The 22,386-nt window shown below is 46.6% G+C and overlaps 1 protein-coding gene across 2 annotated transcripts; it reads left to right on the top strand.

Moving 5' to 3' along the window:
* Nucleotides 1–507: 507 nt before the first annotated feature.
* On the top strand, nucleotides 508–14,242 carry TBC1D25 (TBC1 domain family member 25; the record flags this gene model as incomplete). Of its 2 annotated transcripts, none has more annotated exons than XM_082864944.1 (6): nucleotides 508–636; nucleotides 2,221–2,330; nucleotides 3,308–3,462; nucleotides 12,077–12,204; nucleotides 12,345–12,533; nucleotides 12,781–14,242. In XM_082864944.1, 6 exons carry the CDS (start codon nucleotides 508–510, stop codon nucleotides 14,140–14,142), a joined length of 2,073 nt encoding a protein of 690 aa, XP_082721070.1. In that variant the 3' UTR covers nucleotides 14,143–14,242. The 2 variants fall into 2 exon arrangements, with proteins under 2 accessions (XP_082721070.1, XP_082721069.1); XM_082864943.1 differs by having other exon boundaries at nucleotides 508–624.
* Nucleotides 14,243–22,386: the final 8,144 nt, after the last annotated feature.

The raw sequence follows: 22,386 nt of genomic DNA on the forward strand, positions 1-22,386 counted from the left end.
GATTATTCTTCCGTTCAGCGGATTCATTTGAAGTGAGGATCACAGGCGTTTGAAATAGATGACATCATCTCTAAGCAGAGACGCGAGGCGACTTGGGGCGGGATGTGGAGGCTTGACGTCGTCGCGCAGCAGCTTCCTTTCCCCGCCCACTTTTCTCGCCTGAATAGGTCGTCACTTTAACACGCACCTAGGTGAACCCGGAAGCAAACTGCCCAAACAACCAAACCAAGGACAAGGGCGGGGCGGGCCCTCAATAGGCGCCTGCACACTGGCTAAAGTGAGGCAAAATGCCCGGCTTTGGGGGGCGGGGCTCCTGGCAACAGCACACTGTGCGCGTGCGCAGAAGCGACCTCCACCCTGTGCCAGGTGGTGGGGGGGGTAGGGTCCCGTGGCGCCCTCTGCGCCTGCGCCCGGGCGCAAGGTGGGGCCGCAGGCGCCCGCATTTTGGGGTGTGCGCAAGGGTAGGGGGCAACGGTCAGCTGTCACCCGGAGGCGGGTGGTGGAGGGATGGCGACGGCCTCTGGATCCTCGGACTTGGCTGGCTCCGGAGCGCCCCCGCCTGGTGGGGGAGCCCAAGCGGCAGCTGAGGAGGAAGAGCGAGAGGTGGTGCGGGTCCGAGTCAAGGTGAGGCTGGCGGCCCGTCGTCTAGCCTGCCCCGAGCTCCCGGGGGAAGGGAAGGCGGTGGCTGTCCTAGGCTGGAGGGCGGGACCTGAGAATTGGGGTGTTACGTGAGGGGCGAGGCTTGAGGGCAGAGTGATGGTGGCGTGAGTGGAGGGTGGGGGAGAGGCTGGACCTGGGAATGCGAGGGCAGGGCATGGGGCGTGATGACTGCAAATGGAAAGGTAGAGGCCCCTGGAATGGATGGGTGGAGATTGTGGGTAGAGAGGAGGGGCTATAGGGCTGGAGGAGGGGCCTTAATAGTTGAGTGGGGCCTTGAGAAATGAGGGAGGCTGTTGCTGTCTGAAAAGGAACCTCTGACATCAGTCAACATATGTGTTGAGAGTGCACTTTTGTGCAAGTCCCCACCCTGGATGAGCGGACATACTCGTCGGGGAGACAAACAGCTCAGTAAATGAGATGCTTCAGACACTGGTAGATGTCATGGGGAAATAACGAAAAAGGTTCGGAACTAGGGAGTTACTTTAGCCAAGGTCGTACAGGGAAATCCCCAGAGAGGTACTGAAGGAGCAGAGACACAAATAAAAAGGAATCAGGCATGTGCATATCAGGGGGGAAGAGTGTTCTAGACAGAGGGAACAGCAAGGGCAAAGGCTGGGAGGTGGGGATGAGCTTGGCATGTTCCCTTAGGTTCCCATGTTGCTGGAGCCCAGAGAGTGAGGGGAAGAGTGGTAGGAGGTGAATCGGAGAGGTAAGAGAGGGGCAGATTGTGAAGGGCCTTTGGCATGTACTCTTGAGTAAGAAAGCTGTTGCAGTAGTTCCAGCAGGCAGTCAGTGATGGTGGCTCAGACTAGGGTGGTGGCACTGGTGGTGATGAGAAGAGGGTAGATTCTGGTGAGAAGTAAACAGATCACTTCAGTGTAATAGAGGAAGCTCAAAGGTAGAGGTTTGGGAGTTCAGAAAAGAGAAGATGCCTGAGCTGTGAGTGAGCCAGCTGAAGAAAGTGGGAAGGACGTACCAGACTGGGGGATCTGCATAAGCAAAGGCCTGGAGCCAGAATGTATTCAGATATAACTTCTAGGAGTTTGGTAGTACCAGAGTGTAAAGTTCAAAAAAACTGACTGGAGAGAGGCTGGCTGGGGTCCTATAGGCCCACCTGTTGGGGATCCTGGGGTTCCCTTTGAAGAGATTTAAGCAGGGGAGTGTTGTAGATAGATGTGCTAGATTGGTTGCAGCGCGGAGGACTGGTTTAGTGAGGGCCAGACTGGACATGGTGATCCAGGCAACCATCATTGAGGGGATGTAGAAGAAGGATTGGGTGCCTGGACTATTGCAGTAGCCCCCTCACTGGAACACTCCTTTCTCCTTTGTCCCCCACAGACTGTTCATAGAGCAGCCAGAAGGATCCTGTTAAATCCTGAGTCAGACCACATCCCTCCTCTGCTCAGAACCCTCCCAAGCCTCCCCCACCCTCCATTCAGAGCAAAAACAACAGTTCTCCCCATGGCTCAGAACTCCCGCCTTGATCTGGTCCCTGCTACTCACTCCATGTCAGCATGGTGATGTGACCCCTGATGGCCGACCCCTGTCTTCTCTCCCCAGAAATGTGAGAGCTTCTTGCCACCTGAGTTTCGCTCTTTTGCTGTGGACCCCCAGATCACCTCACTCGATGTGTTACAGCACATCCTCATCCGAGCCTTTGACTTGAACGGGTGAGTAACGGGATGCTGGGGAAAGCCAGTGGGCCACCCACCTCGACAGCGGTTGTTTGGCATTTTTATTGTTGTTGTTTGGTAAAGGGGGAGGTTGTTTTCTTGTTATTATTACTATTATTATTATTATTATTATTATTATTATTGAAATAATCCCACAGTGAACAAACAGCCACATACATATCTTGGAATATTTGGGGAAATCTAGTCATAGGAGTAATATTGCTGAGTTAAACGGTGTATGCTTTTTTAAAATTTCAACAGATGTTTCCAAAATGTTCTCCAGGTAGGTATTACCAATTTACAGTCTCACCAGCAGCCCATAAAATTCCTGTTTCCCGCACACCCTCACAAACACTGGCTACTAGAAAACATTGGAAAATTTGCCAACCTGATAGATGAAAAGTAGTGTCTCTTGGAGGCAGGTGTGATGGTTATTTTGTTGTCGTTGTTATTTTGGACGAATGCACATGGTAACAAACTCAAATAATACAAAAGTGATGGGTATTTAGGATGTTTCCATGGTTACAATAGTTATCACACAACATACTTCTTTGCATAGTTGCACAGGTGTATCTGAAGAACAAATTCTTAGTTGTTATTTGACTTTTTGTGCATAAACATTTTTTGTTGTGAAATATAACAAACATACAGATTGCTTTTTTTTTTTATGCACAAGGCTGCTTTCTTCCCACTTCTATCCCTCAGCTACTCTGTTACCCTCCCTAGAGGGGACCACGTTACCAGTTCCCAGTGTGCTCTCCAGATACAAGCAGGTGTGTATCTGCTTCTGTTTGTGAAACAAAATAGAAAAAAACGATCTGACCTCAGGCTGCCTGAAATCCTTGGCACAGTGCCCAGCACATAGTAGGAAGTTGTTTTCAAAACCATCTATCCTCCTCGGCTTCTTTTGGAAACTGTCCCTGAGGCCTCCAGGGCACTGGGGCACTGAAAGATGCCATGTCTCCTCTGTCCAGGAAGAAGAATTTTGGTATCAGCTACCTGGGCCGGGATCGGCTGGGGCAGGAAGCTTATCTCTCACTCCTGTCTGACTGGGACCTCAGCACGGCCTTCGCCACCGCCTCCAAACCTTACCTGCAGTTGCGTGTAGATATTCGGCCCACTGAGGATAGTGAGTACCTGGTGCCGCGCGGGCACTGCTCTGGGATGCCCCCCTTTCCCCGTGGGATGACTCCACTCCTCACAATGCACTCCCTCACGGTGGGCTAGGGAGCAAGGAATCCTGGGTCCAAATCCTGGCTTGGCCACTGGCCCTCAATTTCTTTATCTGTAAAGTAGAGATAATGGTATCTTAGGGCCATCATGATGATTAAACAGGGAAATTCATGTAAAAAACCTGGAAAGGTGCATGGCTGCATAGTGAATGCTCAAAAAGTATTAGCTCTAATAACAATAATGATCACATTTATTATAGCATATAATGTAGTAATATATAACTGTATAATGCAATATAATAATAGAGTTACAGTATTATATGTTTCAGTTATAATAATATTGTAAATATAACAATGCTGATTATAGTAATTGTATTTATTCATTCACTCACCCTGCACTCATATTCATTTGTTTGTTCCTTTTATCTCTCAGCCACTTCCAGTCTTCTCATATTTGTTCCCCTAGTCTTACCTGTACTGGTTCCTGAGAGCCCACAGATAAATTAAGACACAGTCCCCAAAATCTGATTATTGAGCATACATTAGAAAATAATAGTGTGTCAGGGTTAAAGTTCCTGGGTATGGTAACGGTATCATGGTTATAGAAGGAAAATATCCTTGTTCTCGGGAAAAACACAGTTAAGTATTAAGGGGTAAAGCATCATGATATCTGCAAATAATTCAGCAAAAAAATATACAATGGAATATTACTCAGCCATAAAAAGAAACGAAATTGAGTTATTTGTAGTGAGGTGGATGGACCTAGAGTCTGTCATACAGAGTGAAGTAAGTCAGAAAGAGAAAAACAAATACCGTATGCTAACACATATATATGGAATCTAAGGGAAAAAAAAAAGGTCATGAGGAACCTAGGGGTAAGACGGGAATAAAGACACAGACCTACTAGAGCATGGACTTGAGGATATGGGGAGGGGGAAGGGTAAGCTGTGACAAAGTGAGAGAGTGGCATGGACATATATACACTACCAAACGTAAAATAGATAGCTAGTGGGAAGCAGCCACGTGGCACAGGGAGATCAGCTCGGTGCTTTGTGACCACCTAGAGGGGTGGGATAGGGAGGGTGGGAGGGAGGGAGATGCAAGAGGGGAAAGATATGGGAACATATGTATATGTATAACTGATTCACTTTGTTATAAAGCAGAAACTAACATACCATTGTAAAGCAATTATACTCCAATAAAGATGTTAAAAAAATTAAAAAATTTTAAAAATGTATATATATATGGAGAGAGCAAGATGAAGCAAATGTGGCAAAATGTGAACAGCTGGGGGAGCTAGATGAAGGACATATGGATGGTCAATGTATTCATCTTTTAACTTTGTCATAGATTTGAAATTTTTTTTAAATAAAAAGTTGTGGAGTGGAAGACACGGTTCCCAGCCTCAGGGAATTCACAGTGCCTATTTGGGGTGACTGAGGCATTTTATTTTACTTTATTTATTTATTTTTAATATTTATTTATTTATTTGGTTGTGCCAGGTCTTAGTTGCGGCTCGCGGGCTCCTTAGTTGCGGCTTGCCAGCTCCTTAGTTGCGGCATGCATGTGGGATCTAGTTCCCTGACCAGGAATTGAACCCGGGTCCCCTGCATTGGGGGCACAGAGTCTTAACTACCGAGCCACCAGGGAAGTCCTGAGGCATTTTATTGATGTCATAATAACATATAAATAGCTAACATGTGTCAAACACTTGGGGCCATTCTGCACACATAATGTTTATTCATTGGATTGTCAAAACAATTCTACAGGGTAGGGACAATCGTTATCCCCATGTTATAAATGGGGAAACTGAGGCTCATAGAGGGGACAGGACTTGTCCATGTGACACAGACAGTAAGTGGAGGAGCAGGATTTGAACCCAGGTGGTGGCTGAACTGTCTTCAGAGTCCTTGCTTTTAACCAGTTAACTCTACAAAATGTGGCGCTTGTTAAGAAAAAGAAACTAGAGAAAAAGATAGGCAGAGAGAGAAAGAGAGAGAAACAAGAGTCAGAGGGAAAGATAGTGACAGAGACAGGCAGAGAGACAAATGGGAAAAGACAGGTAGCCAGAAACACAGGAACCTCTGCACTGAGCAGCCCTATGTGCTACTATGTGTCAGTCACTTAGCTAAGTCCCCAAGCCTCCATTTCCTCACCTATAAAATAGACACAATAGCACTATTTCGTAAGGAAATAAAATCTGCCCCACTAATAAACATGTGAAGAAAACCCCAACTGCACAAGAACTGAGAGGAATGCAAATTACACAGAGAGACACACACTCATCAGTTTGGCAAAAGGACATTTAAAAGTTATCTTTTTAAAGAGAATCAACTTTCCAGTTACTGATGAGTTAGTTCTATTCCTACCATTGTCTTGTTTCCCAAACTCCTGCAAATACACGAGTTTGTTTCTGAATTCCTGATCCCCTTACACTGATCTCTTTGTTCAACCCTAAGCCAATTCTATGTTGTTTTAATCATGTAGCTTTATGATATGTTTTAATGTTCTCCTTTTAAAATTTTTTCTTGAATATTCTCACGCACTTACTGTTCTTTTTTTTTTAAATTTTTTTTTTTTTTTGTATGCGTTGGGTCTTGGTTGCTACGCACGGGCTTTCTCTAGTTGCAGCAAGCGGGGGCTACTCTTCATTGTGGTGCATGGGCTTCTCATTGTGGTGGCTTCTCTTGTTGCAGAGCATGGGCTCTAGGGTGCATGAGCTTCAGTAGTTGTGGCACGCAGGCTCAGTAGTTGTAGCACACAGGCTTAGTTGCTCCATGGCATGTGGAATCTTCCCAGACCAGGGCTCGAACCCATGTCCCCTGCACTGGCAGGTGGATTCTTAACCACTGCACCACCAGGGAGGTCCCACTGTTCTTTTCATTTAATAGAATTAGCTTATCATTTCATTAAAATCCTGATGGGGATTTGATTGGAGCTGCTTTTTTTGGGGGGGGCTGTGCCACACAGCTTGCAGGATCTTACTTAGTTCCCTGACCAGGAATGGAACCCAGTGAACCTGGGCCCACGGCAGTGAAAGTGCCAAGTCCTAACCAGTGGACCGCCAGAGAATTCCATGGAGTTGCATTTTTTAATGAAACTATTTTTTTTTTTTTTTTTAGCCGCACCACGTGGCTTGTGGTATCTTAGTTCCCCGACCAGGGACTGAACCCAGGCCCTCCACAGTGAAAGCACAGAGTCCTAACCACCGGACCACCAGGGAATTCCCTAATAAAACTAATCTTTAATTATCCAGTAAATACATTCTCCTTATTATAAATAATGCTGAAGTCTCCTGGAACCGGTGTGCCTCATCTTTTTTTTTAATTTATTTATTTTATTTTTGGCTGCATCGGGTCTTCGTTGCTGCACGCAGGCTTTTCTATGGTTGCTGCGAGCAGGGGCTACTCTTTGTTGTAGTGCACGGGCTTCTCATTGTGGTGGCTTCTCTTGTTGGGAGCACGGGCTCTGGGCTCACGGGCTTCAGTAGTTGTGGCACACGGGCTCAGTAGTTGTGGCTCGCAAGCTCTAGAGTGCAGACTCAGTAGTTGTGGTTCATGGGCTTAGTTGCTCCACGGCATGTGGGATCTTCCCGGACCAGGGCTCAAACCTGTGTCTCCTGCATTGTCAAGGCGGATTCTTAACCACTGCACCACCAGGGAAGCCCCCACTGTGCCTAATCTTGTTCCCCTACCCTTTTGCCCTGCAGGAGCTACTTTGATCAGTTTGATGTATAACCTTACAGGTCCTTTATTTATTCACACACACATACACACGGACAAATTAATCTACATATAGAGATACGTAAGTATATTCATATTTGTATATATACACAGACGGTATGTGTTTAACATTAATGGTATCATGCTATACATTAATAGGTAAGTAAGGGCTTCCCTGGTGGCGCAGTGGTTGAGAGTCCGCCTGCCGATGCAGGGGACATGGGTTCACGCCCCAGTCTGGGAAGATCCCACATGCCGCGGAGCGGCTGGGCCCGTGAGCCATGGCTGCTGAGCCTGCGCGTCTGGAGCCTGTGCTCCGCAACGGGAGAGGCCACAACAGTGAGAGGCCCGCATACCGCAAAAAAAAAAAAAAAAAAAAAAGGTAAGTAAGTGTCCAGTCGATGGAGCTGTTACAAATATTATTAATGGAATTCTTGGGATCGTGTTCATGACTGTGAAAGCAACAGGCATGTTGTGACCACTTAGATGGCCCAGTCCCTCTTTCAGGGAAGAAGTCAGTTTCTGTCACCTCTACAGTTGGAAGATTACCAAGCCTAGACCATCAACCAATCTGTGCATTTGTGATATGAATCCTCTTTCTGTCATATGTATTGCAGATATTTTTTTCCAAGCTTATCTTTTTGTTTTATGGCTTTGTTTATGGTGCTTTTCTGATCCTATCAAAAACTAAAATATGTATGCAGTCTTATACATATATCTGTCTTTTTCTTTATGATTTCTGAATTTCTCCTTACTTTGGAACATCCTCCCTATCCACAAGCTTATACAAATATTCTCTTACATTTTCTTCTAATATGCTTATTATTTTCTTTTCTACATATAAATCTCTGTCAGCATTGTGATTAGTAGACCTAGCTTTAAAAAAAGATTCCAGACAAATAGGTATGTCAGCATCATTTATTAAATAACCACTTTTTCTACACTGATTTGAAATGCCACTTTTGTCATGTACTGAGTTCCCATATGTCCTTGGATTTATTTCTGGGCTTTCTATATTGAATTCCACCAGTTGGCTCTGTTTGTCTCATGCTGTGCTAACACCATATTTTTATCACAGTGGTTTTCTGATACATTTTAATAAGGCAAGCATTGCCTTCCTCCCACTATTCTTTTTTTTTGGCTCTCCTTTTTCTTAACTATTCTTAAATGTGAATTCTTTCATATGAACCTTAAAATAATTTTATCCAGTTCCAGGAAAAAACCCACTACATCACTGATTGGCATTGCACAACATATATAATTTAGGATTTGGGAGGTTTGACAATTTTATGGTAAGGAGGTGCAGTATGTACAGTACATATTGTGTAATACTGCAAGAAGGGCCTGGGGCAGCACCCCATAATGAAACGTGCATGTTTCTTCAGGGAAGTGTGTGCATATTCACACTTAGTGAGTTACATAAAGACTAGATATAGGGTTTCCCTGATGGCGCAGTGGTTAAGAATCTGCCTGCCAGTGCAGGGGAGACGGGTTTGAGCCCTGGTCTGGGAAGATCCCACATGCCGTGGAGCAACTAAGCCCTTGCACCACAACTACTGAGCCTGCACCCTAAAGCCCATGAGCCACAACTACTGAAGCCCACGTGCCACAACTACTGAGCCCGTGTGCCACAACTACTGAAGCCCACTCACCTAGAGCCCGTGCTCTGCAACAAGAGAAGCCACTGCAGTGAGAAGCCCGCGCACCGCACCAAAGAGTGCTCACCACAGCTAGAGATAGCCCACGCACAGCAACGAACACCCAACGCAGCCAAAAATAAATAAATAAAGTAATTTATTTAAAAAAAAAAAAACTACATATAGTCACACGTCAGTTCAGATCCGGTTTTGCCACTAGATGAGTTTGGGCTTGTAGAAATCCTTTGTCCATTTTATTAACAGGTTCTTTCTTTCTTTTAAAAGTCAATATAGAATATCTCTCTTTTCCTGTCATGTGTTTTGTCTTTTATTTTTTTTAAAACTCACTGAGTTATACACTTTATTTATTTTTTAATTTGGTTGCACCGGGTCTTAGTTGCGGCTCACGGGCTCCTTAGTTGCAGCATGTGAACTCTTAGTTGTGGCCTGCATGTGGGATCTAGTTCCCTGACCAGGGATCAAACTGAGGCCCCCTTCATTGGGAGCGCCGAGTCTTAGCCCCTGCGCCACCAGGGAAGTCCCATGTTTTTGATGTTGAGCGGTGCTTTTTCTGATATTCACATGGCTGCTCTTGCTTTCTGCTTGTGTTTGCCAGGTATACCTTCATGTTTCTTCAATTTTTAACCTTTCTTTGTCACCTAGTTTTAGTATGTCTCTCACAAAATCTCCGTAGCTAGATTTATGCTTTTTTACACAATTGACAGTGAAATCTTTTGAGCACTTTTCCCCTCCAGTCTCCCCCACCCTCCGTAGCCCGTGAAATGGAAGCTTTGGAACACTTCTCATTCTCATCCTTCTCCTGCTCCCTAACCCTTAACTTCTGGGCTTTGCTCCAACAGTAATTTTTTCTCTTTTTCAATTCCAGGCTATCATTATCTTTTCTTTAGAGTCACTCGCTTATGTTTCAGGAATCCTAACGTAACAATGTTACAAACTCCCAGTCACAGTCTCTTTGTCGTTTTATGTTTAACTGTATATATTAAAAACTTGTGGCCTGTCCCCATTTACCCTCCCTTTTGCCTTCCCCCACCCACCTTGAGCCCTTGTAGTCATTCAGTAGTCATTTCTTAGAGAACTTCTTCGTTCTCCTCCAGTAAGGCGCATGCGTTAGATGTATGCTAATGATCAGAAACTTCAGTCGTGGTGGATACGTACTGGGTTGGCTGGATGTGGGACCCTTGGATCTCAGGCCTCTCTTGTCAGTACTCCGTGGGTGCTGCAAGCCACTGTCTTGCTTCCAGAGTTGTGGAACAGAAGCCCATCAGCAATCGGACCTTCTTTCAGTTGTAAGCAGCCTGTTCTTCATCTATGGAAGCTGGCAAGAGTTTGTCTTCATTCTTAGAATGTGGGCACTTCGCCAGCAGGTGAATAGAGTTGGGGGAGCCCGTGGTCTGTGCTGTTCGTTGATTCATCCTACCTGAGACCTGCCGAGCCACTTCTTCATCTCAGGGACAGTTTCCTTCATATCTGGGTAATTCTGTCTCCACCTGACCCCTTTGCTCCTCCTGCATTTCTTAGGGTTTGCATTGTCAGGTCTCCTGGACTTGTCCTCCAGGTCTCTCTGCTTTCCTCTCAAATCATCAAGCTTTAGCTCTGTGCCTTGACAGGGGCTCCTCTCTTTGGTATTTCAGACCATTGGTTGACCTTCTTTATTTTACCTGTTGAGTACTGCAACCTTCTTTATTTTATGTGTTTTCATGTTTTAGAAAGCCCACTCTGGCAGCTGTTGGGAGAGGGTGCAGAGGGGCAAAGGGGAGGCAGGGACTGGTTGGGAGGCAGTTTCAGGTGAGAGGCGTGGTGTGAGCTGAGAGAAGAGGTGGAATTGAAGTGTGTTCTGCATGCAGAAGCTATGGAGCTTGGCGATGGTTTGGCCCTGGGAATTGAGAGAGTGGGAGGCGGCAAGGACATCTGTGAGGTGTGGGACTTAAGCAACTGAACAGGTAGAGACACTGTTCACTCACATGAAGAGCAGAGGAGGAGGTTATGTCTAGAGTGGGTCTTGGGCTCCCCTTTTGGACCCCTTAGGTTTGCAGTGCCCCATGGGACACCTAAAGAGAGGCAGTGACATCCACTTGTGGCCCAGGGTTTGCTTCCCCCTCAGCTCTGTGGGAGAAAGTACAGTGGACTTCATGGAAATGTTGCTTAGTGACGGCATTTGCCTGCAAATGACAATGGCTTGAACAAATCCCAGTTGATTTGTTTCGTATAATAGAGTTTGAAAGCTACTGGTCTTTGCTCTTGTCAGCTTAGCAGCTCTGTGGCGCCAGGGCCGACATCTCTTAAGTCTCTCGAACTTATTCAGGTGGCCACTGCTGCTTCAGCCACATGACATTTGAGGTGGGCAGAAAGGATGCAAGGGGGAGTAAAGAAGGGAGAGAAGGGACAGACTTCTGCTGATGTTCCAAGGGCCAGAATTGGGTAATATCAAGCATAGCATTGTTTCTTCTGTCTAACATGCATGGCATACCTGTTCTACAAATACTTTTGCTAAATTTATCTGGGCCCTGGAGTAAGGTAAATGAGATTCACATCCCAGCCCTACCGTTTCCTTGGCCACTTACTAACTGTTCCAAGCTGTTTGTCATGGTCTGCAAAATAAGAATGATAATGGTAGTCTATACCAATTGTGGGAGGAAAACTAGCAGGAATATAAGATTAAAAGAGTTTGGGCCCTTGAGCTTTGGGCCTGGCCTTCAAATTTCGGTTCTTTCACCCACTTGCTGTGGGGCCTTGGGCAACTTCTAGTCCTGACTATGCATGTTTCCACATAGAGCGGCGATAATAATAGTGCCTAACTTAGAAATTGGATGTGAATATTAAATGAGTTAATATTTGCAAAGGGCTCAGAACGCTTCCTGGCACTTAGCCGTATGGAAGTGTTGTCTACTGTTCTTATCGTTTATATTGACGTTAAGCCCTGTCACAGTGCCTGGCACATAGTAAGTGCTTGATAGATATTACCTTATATCATTAAAATACTACTATTAGAGTCTGCTCAGCCATTCTGTGAGACAGTTTCCACAAGAGGATTATTCATGGTTTTATTTTTTACGTGATTGGGAGGACATGGGAAGGGAGAGTGGAGTGGCTCATTGCCCTGTGGGTGGCCTGGCTTTGGAGGGAGAGGAACCCGGCCCTGAGGTCTGGGGTTCTCATCCGCATTCTCATACGGTGTCATTCTGTGTGCCCAGGCCCGCTGCTGGAAGACTGGGACATAATCAGCCCCAAGGATGTCATTGGCTCCGACATGCTGCTGGCTGAGAAGCGGTCATCGCTGACGACAGCTGCCCTGCCCTTCACACAGTCCATCCTCTCTCAGGTGCTTTCAGGGAGCTGTGGGGCCCAGCTGTGATTGGAGGGCAGGGCATCCCTGGCACCCCCGATTCTGAGCATGCCGGTTGGTACCTGCCCCTGGCCTGCCCAGCTGAGTGGTGGCCTCCCTCCCTCCTTCCTTCACAGGTGGGCCGCACCTTGTCCAAAGTCCAGCAGGTGCTGAGCTGGTCATATGGGGAAGACGTCAAGCCCTTCAAGCCTCCCCTAAGCGATGCGGAGTTTCACACATACCTGAACCACGAGGGCCAGCTCTCACGCCCTGAGGAGTTGCGCCTGCGGATCTACCATGGTGGTGTTGAGCCCTCCCTGCGAAAGGTGAGCCTTCTTGGTCACTCATTGGATCCATCACAGCAGTCATGAATAGCTCAAGAGACACATGCGGTGGGCCACACTCTTGGCAGATGGCATGGAAGTATTCCAGCACAGCAGGCTTACCTTCAGGAGGGGCAGGCTTTTCCGAAGGAGGGCAGAGGCCCAGGGTGGCTGGGTGGTGATGGATCCACACGAGGGTGTGGCAGCTCATCTGTAGACCCTCAGCCTCATCCCTTTCATCCCTGGCCAGGTGGTGTGGAGGTACCTTCTGAACGTGTACCCAGACGGGCTGACAGGCCGTGAGCGGATGGACTACATGAAACGCAAGAGCCGCGAGTATGAACAGCTCAAGAGCGAGTGGGCCCAGCGAGCGAGCCCCGAGGACCTGGAGTTCATCCGCAGCACGGTCCTCAAGGATGTGCTGCGTACCGACCGGGCCCACCCCTACTTCGCAGGGCCCGAGGACGGCCCACACCTGCGGGCTCTGCACGACCTGCTCACCACTTACGCCGTTACCCACCCACAGGTGTCCTACTGCCAGGGCATGAGCGACCTGGCCTCGCCCATCCTTGCCGTCATGGACCACGAGGGCCATGCCTTTGTCTGCTTTTGTGGCATCATGAAGCGCCTGGCTGCGAACTTCCACCCTGATGGCCGTGCCATGGCCACCAAGTTCGCTCACCTCAAGCTGCTGCTGCGACACGCCGACCCTGACTTCTACCAGTACTTGCAGGAAGCCGGTGCTGATGACCTCTTCTTCTGTTACCGCTGGCTGCTGCTCGAGCTCAAGCGCGAGTTCGCCTTTGATGACGCTCTCCGCATGCTGGAGGTCACCTGGAGCTCGCTGCCCCCTGACCCTCCCGAGCATGAGGTAGAGCTCGTGGGCCCCCCCAGCCTGGTGGCAGACGCTGGCTTTGGGGGCCACAGGGGACGGCCCGTGCGGCAGAGGCACATGCTGAGGCCCGCCGGTGGAGGAGATGGTGCTTTTGAAGATGCTGTTGACCACTTGGCCACCACCAGCCAGGGGCCTGGTGGTGGAGGGCGTCTCCTGAGACAGGCCAGTCTGGATGACCTCCAGCAACTCAGGGATAACACAGGCCCCAGGAGGGACCTTCTGGTCCAGCTGCCCCACCCAGCTGCCCTCATCAGCTCCAAGTCTCTCTCTGAGCCCTTGCTGAACTCCTCAGACCCACTGCTTTCCTCCTCTTCCCACCCTGATTCCCCATCGTCTTCATCTCCGCCATCCACCCAGGATGCCTCTCCCACTGGTGACATGGCTGCAGGATCCCCCTTGATGCCAGAGGTGGGCTCCCCACAAGACCCTGGGAAGCCCCTGCCACCCCCACCCCCACTGGGCCTGCCCCCGCCCCAGGAGTTTGGCCGAGGGAACCCATTCATGCTTTTCCTGTGCCTCGCCATCCTGCTGGAGCACCGCGACCATATCATGCGCAACGGGCTGGATTACAACGAGCTGGCCATGCACTTTGACCGCCTCGTGCGAAAACACCACCTGGGGCGCGTCCTACGCCGGGCCAAGGCTCTCTTCGCTGATTACCTGCAGTCAGAGGTGTGGGACTCAGAGGAGGGGGCCGAGGCCACAGCCCCATCTTGATCAGACTCCCTCCAGCCCACTATCAGCCCCACCAGATATCCGTTCTTTGCCAAGAGGGCCTACACGTGAGACCCCGCCTCCCTGCCTGCCAGCCCTAGACATGTGGGAGCATAGTGCCCTCTCTCCCCAGGTCTGAGAGTATGGGGCTCTGCTTCAGTACTGCCCCATGGCGACCACGGCCTCTTTTTTCTGTTTTTGTTGTTTTGTTTTTAACAGTTGTACTTTGCACACATGAAGGTCACTGTGGTCTGTGTATTTCTCTGCCTTCTCCCTGGTTTTTGTTGTAGATGGAGTCCCCAGGGCCTCTTTACCTGCTGGAGCTGAAATACTTCCCATTTCAGGTGAAGGGCGGCTCCTGCTTCCCCAGTGGCAGGAGAATGGATGCTGAGAAATCAGTTCTAGAAGGTGAGCCCAGGTCGAGGACTGCTTGAGGAGGCCTGAGGCTGTTTTGTCGTACATCTGTCTGCCTGTAAGGGTCTGGATGATGTCTGTGAATGTATGTTTTTAGGACAGGCCCTTTGAATGAGGGATGGGAGAGAGAGTTCCTGATTCAGAAAGGGCAAGATTCATTACAAAGACTGGGAAGTATGGGCTACTTAGAAACATTCGGCCAGCTACCTCTAGCATTCCACACGTCACCATTTCTAGGATCCAGCCCCTTCTCTGTGAGTCTTATGCACTAATGCTAGTGGTCCTGAACAGGGGTCTAAGGTTCCTATTCTCGTCACTTGCTCTGGGGACAGCTTAAGGGACTATGGCCTTGCCATGCCTCAGGCTGTCAGCACTAAACTGGGTTTCCAGCTCATGGATACCTGTCTTAACCATTTCAACAATAGAAACCATTTATTTGCCTTCTCTGTCCCACTACTGTGGACAAACAAATCAAGCACTGATAAAGCTCAGGCCCTAAAAGGAGTCACCTACCTGTGTGGAGGATAATGATCCAAAAGAAGTTCATTTTTCCCACTTACCTTCTCAGAAGGCAGATTCTCTCACAGGCCGAGTTGTCCCTCCACAGAAGACATGGCAGATGATGGATGAAGTAACTTGGGGTCCTTCAGGTCGTGGCCTCACTGTGCCAGGTTCTGGCCAGAAGTTGCTGCTCTAGGCAATACTGACAGGTGAGGGGCACGAGGGCAGCTATCCTCTCATCTGTCTCTCCCAAAACAATGTCATATAAAGCTGGAGTTAACTCTTAAAAGGCTTCCATCACCCCCCATTATTGGACAGGAGGCTGACCACTCCTCAGATGAGGGCTCAGTCACCGGAGGCAGGACAAGACCATTCTGTGCCTAGGGTCTCCAAGACTGTGGGTCTAACAAGTGCGGATAAGGGGCTCAGGCACCCTGGCCCCAGGGGCCATCCAAGATATGGGAGAATCTGGCCCTCTGAGGACCTGAAATGTCCCATTTGTCAGTAACCAGCTGACACCCTCTGGGTGTATTCTGTGATTTATGAGCTTAGATATTTGAGAAGTCAGACAAGTCAATTCTGTGTATGGCAGCTTGGGACCTCTGAAGGCCAGAGGAGTCCTTTCTGTGAACAGGAGGCTCAGATAACCTGAAGGACAGAAATCTCTATTAGTTTCCGAAGTTACTTGGGACTTCTGGTTCCCGCTAAGATGGCAGACAGCACAAGCCACTGATTCCCTTGCCCAAAAACTACTCTGGAGAAACTACAGAGGGAAACATGAGTTCCAGAAACTAGCACAGCTATGAAGACCTATGAGGAGATGGAAGGTTATCTTTAACTGACCTGTGTTTTGAGTGGTAGATGGCTGGAGGCAACAAATACAGGACAGGTTAGAGATTTAAGTTCTGGCTGGTGCCTCTCCCCCATGTTGCCTTGCCTGCCCCCTCATTGCAGAAATCATCCAAACCACTGGTACAGGTGTCTGGTGGGGGGGCTAGTATCAGGGTAACAAGAACCCTGCTGAGGGGAGGAAATGAGCAGCCAGAGGAGTGATTACTCCCCCACTGTCCCCCTCCAGACACCAGGGCTAGTGGTAACACCTGGGAGATGACCCCCCCTCTTAGGGTTTAAGGATGAAACCTACCAGCAGAATTGTTGGGTGGTGTGATCGTAGATGGGAGTGAGAGCTCTACTTGTGTGGTGCCTGGGACTCTCCACCCTTTGGCTCATCTCCCCTCACACCCCTTTACCCCTTGGACTCCAGGTGATTAACCAGAGTCAAGTCTGGCCTTCAGCCTTCCCTCAGTCCAGTTACCAGCCAGAACAGCTGCTCACATCAGGGGAATATGAGCTCACTGCCAAAAGAACAAGACACCCGGGCAGTATAATGACCTCCAGTGAAAAAGAAACTGGATGTATTAGTTATCTATTGCTGTATAACAAATCACCCCCAAACTTAGCTTAAAACAACAAATATTTATTTTCTCAGTTTCTGAGGGTCAGGAGTCTGGGAGCAGCTTAGCCATGAGGTTTTGGCTCAGGGTCTCTTCTGAGGTTTCAGTCAAGTTGTCAGCCAGGACTGCAGTCAGCTGAAGGCATGACTTGGCTGAACGACCCAACACTAACGTGGCCCACTCACAGAGCTGTTGGTAGGAGGCTTCAGTTTTTCACCATGTGAGCCTCTCCATGGGGCTCCAAACAACACGTGGTCCCAGCAGGCAGGCAAGAGACCATAACCAAGACAGAACTGCAATGTCTATTATAACTTAACCTCAGAAATGGCATACCGTCACTTCTGTTGTATTTTCTTGGTCACATAGGCCTATGTGTTTTACTAGGCCCTAGTAAAACATGGAGGGGAACCATGCAGGATGTGACCATCAGGAGGCAGGGATCATTGGGGGCTATATCAGACTGGCTACCACACTGGGTGACATACAGTATCTGAAGCAGAAATACTGGGACATATAGATGAAGACTTTTAAATAAGTACAATAAGAGAGAAAATATAAAACAGGAACAAGAAATAGAAAAAGGACTCAAAACAAAATAAGGTATGAGTATGATGGTAGAAAAAAAAGAAACAAAAATACTGTAAATGGAGAAGATGAAATGAGATGTCAAGTTTTAATATAATAGTAAGTACAAAAAACATTTAGAACACCACCCTCAATGGATTTTGTTTTTTTAAAAAAAGGTCCAACTGTACACACACACACACACACACACACACACACACGGATGTTGAAAATGAAAGGATGAAGAAAATATATAGCAGACTAATAAAAGCCCAAAGAAAGCTGGGAGAGACATCCTAATAGCTATAAAAATGAAATTTCAGATCGCGAAAAACAAAGAAGGACATATACTCATTAACAAAGAATATATGTCTACCATAAACACATATACTCCTAAGGAGACTGAACAATACATTTTAAAGCTTGATATATAATTTCATATATATGACACACGTTCCTATATAACCCTCCACTTAACAAATGGAGAAGACTCCTTTTATGCTTACACTTAATTACAAAAAACAGACCCTGTTAGGGCACAAAGAAAGCCTCAGTGAATTCAAAAGTATCAATATCAACCATGTTCTCTGGCCACAATGCAATAAAATTAGCAATAATGAAAAGCAATTAAAAAAAAGGCCCCAGGAGTTCCCTGGTGGCCTACTAGTTAGGATTCTGGGCTTTCACTACCATGGTCTGGGATCAATCCTTGGTTGGGGAACTGATATCCCACACAGCACGGCCAAAAAAAAAAAAAAAAAAGGTCCCCATTTTTGGAAACTAGCATTACTAAATAACCCCTGGGTAAAGGAAGAAATAAAGGAACTTTAGAAATACTTAGAACTAAACAGTAAAAACACTACATGCAAAATTTCTGGGACACAGAAAAATCAGTTATTAAAAGAAAATGCATAGCTTTAAGTACATTTATCAGGAGAGAAGAAAGGTTGAAAAATAAATGACCTAAGCATTCAAATCAAGAAGTTGGGAAAACAGCAGAGGAACAAACCCATGACTCCATGAGTCATGAAGGAAATATCGTTAAGGAAGGAAATAAGTGCCAAAGAGAATTTTTAAAGTAATGATAAAGAATAGCAAAATGAAAAGCTGGTTCTTTTAAAATATTAATGATAGGCCTCTGCCAAGACTGCTTTAAAAGAATGCAAAATACAACACAGAAAAAGGGAAATTATAGACACAAAAAGGCTCAATATTGGAAGCTAATACATTCGAAAACCTTGATGAAAGGCTTAAGTTTCTGGAAAAATTAAAATGTGCTCAGACTGATGCAAAAAGAAATTGAGAAATATAACAAGTTTTAAGAAAATTTGAAATGATAGTTAAAGACACTCCATCTCGGGCTTCCCTGGTGGCGCAGTGGTTGAGAGTCCGCCTGCCGATGCAGGGGACACGGGTTCGTGCCCCAGTCTGGGAAGATCCCACATGCCGCGAAGCGGCTGGGCCCGTGAGCCATGGCCGCTGGGCCTGCGCATCCGGAGCCTGTGCTCCGCAACGAGAGAGGCCACAACAGTGAGAGGCCCGCGTACCGCTAAAAAAAAAAAAAGACACTCCATCTCATTGTAACAAAAAGCTCAGGCCCAGACCCAGATGGTTTTGCAGATGTAGTTCATCAAACTTCCAAGGAACTGTTAATTCCCAAATATACAAATCGTTCCAGAAACTAGGAAAAAAGCAAAAGCTGCCCAACTCATTTTTTGAGGCTAGTATAGTCTTTATTCTAAAACCAGATAAGGAACATACAAGACAATAAAGTTATAGACCCATTTCACTTATGAATATAGATGCAAAAATTCTAATAAAATATTAGCTACCCGAGTTCAACAGTGTTAGTTTAAAAAAAAACATAAGTAGGGCTTATCCCAGGAATTCAAACATAATCCAAATTAGAAAATTAATGAGTGAACTACCACATTAATAAGGAGGAGAAATCATATGATAGTCACAAAGCAGAAAAAAAATTTGATAAAATTCAGCACTTGTTTATGATATTAAAAAAATAACTGAGCAAACAAAATAAGAGTAGAAGAGAACATCTTTGACTTGATAAAGGTTATGTGGCAAAAAGAGCAAAAATGCCCAATAGTAAAAAACAAAAACAAATTTTTTTAAAAGAAAGAAAACAACAAACAAAATGCCTAACAGAGAAAATTTAAACACATTTTCCCTCTAAGATCAGGAATAAGGCAAGGATGTTCCCTCTCAATATTGCTACTTAACATACAGCTGGCCAGTGCTGTAAGGAAAGAAAAAGAAATGAGATGTAAGTTTTGGAAGGAATTGATAAAAACCCATTTGTAAATGATATGACCGACTACCTTAAGGAACTAACAATGACCAGAAAAACTGTTAGGACCAATAAGACAGTTCGGCAAGGTTTCCAGATTAACCTATAAAAACCATTTCTCTACAATAAGAAAATAAAGTATCTAGGAAAGAATTTAACCAATACAAAAGACTTCTATAAGAAAAAAATTGGGGGCTTCCCTGGTGGCGCAGTGGTTAAGAATCCGCCTGCCAACACGGGACACAGGTTCGAGCCCTGCTCCGGGAAGATCCCACAGGCCGCGAAGCAACTAAGCCCGTGCACCACAACTACTGAGCCTGCGCTCTAGAGCCCGTGAGCCACAACTACTGAAGCCCACGTGCCACAACTACGGAAGTCTGCACGCCTAGGGCCTGTGCTCCGCAACAAGAGAAGCCACCGCTGTGAGAAGCCCTCGCACCGCAACGAAGAGTAGCCCCCACTCGCCGCAACTAGAGAAAGCCCGCGTGCAGCAACGAAGACCCAACGCAGCCAAAAAATAAATCAATAAATCAATAAAATCTATTAAAAAATTTTTTTTAACTCTAATAACAAATACTGTAGGTGACCTGAATAAAAGGAGAGACATCTCATGCTCTTTGCTGGGAAGATTTCGTGATGTATTAGCTATGTATTGGCAACAAATTACTCCCAGACTTAAAATGATAATCATTATCTCAGTTTCAGAGGGTCAGAATTCTGGGAGTGGCTTAGCTGGGTGGTTCTGAACCTGAGTCTCTCATGAGGTTGCAGTCAGGATGCAGAAGGGGGCTGCAGTCATCTGAAGGCTTGATTCCACTTCCAAGAATGTCCACTCACATAGCTGTTAGCAGGAGGCTTCAGTTCCTCCATAGGGCTGCTGCATGAAGTACCAGGTACCGTCCCACAGAGAAAGCAGTCTGTGTGAAAGCAGGAAACTGAAGTGCCTTTTCTTTTTTTTTTTTTATGGTACGCAGGCCTCTCACTATTGCGGCCTCTCCTGTTGCGGGGCACAGGCTCCGGACGCACAGGCTCAGCGGCCATGGCTCACAGGCCCAGCCACTCCGGGCATGTGGGATCCTCCTGGACTGGGGCATGAACCTGTGTCCCCTGCATTGACAGGCGGACTCTCAACCACTGCGCCACCAGGGAAGCCCCGAAGTGCCTTTTATGACCTAGTTTTGGAAGTGATGTGCTCATTCTGTGCATTACAAGTGAGTCAAAAGTCCAGCCTACCCTCAAGGGAAAGGGAACTAGGCTCCAACTCTTGAAGGGGGCATTATCAAAGAGTTTGTGAACATATTTTAAAACCTCCACAGGTAATATTATTAAGATATTATTTTGCCCCAAATCTATTAATTCAATGCAATCCCAACAAAACTCCCATTAATGTTTTTTTTGTTTGTTCTTTTGTTTGTTTTTTGTTTTGGCCACACTGCACAGCTTGTGGGATCTTAGTTCCCCGACCAGGGATCGAACCTGGGTCCCAGGAATGAAAGCACAGAGTATTAACCACTGGACCACCAGGGAATTTCCACAGATGGAATAAAAATATAATGCTGGTTGAAAAAAAGAGTAAAAAAAACCAAAAACAAACGACACTACCATTTAAATTAAAAGCATACCAAGGGACTTCCGTGGTGGTCTAATGGGTAAGACTCTGCACTCCCAATGCAGGGGGCCTGGGTTCGATCCCTGGTCAGGGAACTAGATCCTGCATGCATGCTGCAACTAAAGAGTTTGCATGCCCCAACCAAGAAGTCTGCATGCTGCAACTAAGATCCTGTATGCCACAACTAAGACCCAGTGCAGCCTAAATAACTACATTTTTAAAAAAACATACACAAAAATGCACATTTTATATGAAATCACACCAAGAGATAACATTAAACCCAATAAAAGAGTTAACGGTGGGAGGAAGAGAATGATAGTTGGGTGCAGGAATAAAAGAATAAATAAAATGAGAGGCTTCGCATAGAACAACCATGACGATGTGTCACGAACTGTGAAATATGATCAGAGCTCAGACACTTTGAGAGGTAAATAAGTACCTCTAATTTTTGCATGGGGGCTCAGATTATCAGAGGGCTAAGACTAGCACATGTGTGGACAATGTGAAATCTCTTCACGTCCATCCTGGGCATAGAAGTCTGGATATGGCAAAAGCCAGACAAGTCCATTTTGTGGATGCATACCATACCGTACTCCAAAAGTTAAATCTAGTCTGTGTTTGGGGTGCTCACCCTTAGCAGACTGGACAAGTCCATTCTATGGATGACATATTTAGAGTCTCTGAGGGAAAACTAACCCATTCTTCCTTGATGGGGAGTTCAGAAACGAAAAGTCTGTCAAATCCATTCATTGTAAAAGTAGCTCAGACACTCAGAAGACTGAACAAGAACAAACTGTGGGGAGTGGGCTCAGACACTCTTTGCTTTGGATAAGTCCATTATGTTTTGTGAAAGTCCTTTCTGTGGATCAAGGGTTCAGCAACTCTGAGTGACAGCAAATAATCGTTCTGTTGGATTGGGATTTACTCCTTCTGAAGATTGAAGCATCCTCTTCTGTAGAAGGCACCTCAAGTGGTCCAATGGTAGGGAATTCGAGAAACTGGCTTCAGGAGGCTGTCAGATAAGGATGAGGGCTGAAGTTATAAATGAGAAGGAACGATGCCAGGGAAAAGGGTCCCATAACAAGTGGCTAGATGTTGGGCACAGAGAAGGAAACGTAGGGGTCAGGGTCAGGGACTAAGAAACAAAGGGTCTGATGTTAAGGACTGTGAAGGGCGATGACGTCAGGGACAGTGGGGAGATAAAACATCGAGGCCTCGAGAGGTATGAGGTTAGAGGACTAGAAGGTGAAAGAAGTTATCAGAGGACGGTAATTATGTCCTCAGGGACCTAGAGGAAGACGTCAAAACCAATGGGGGAGACGACGTCAAGGATGGTGAGGGTGATGTCCGGGACGGAAATGGGTGTGACAGGAAAAAGGCTCGTGCGTGTAAGGGATGAA

The sequence above is a fragment of the Leucopleurus acutus genome (assembly GCF_964270905.1).
Source record: "Leucopleurus acutus genome assembly, chromosome: X".
In the NCBI taxonomy this organism is placed as follows: Eukaryota; Metazoa; Chordata; class Mammalia; order Artiodactyla; family Delphinidae; genus Leucopleurus; species Leucopleurus acutus.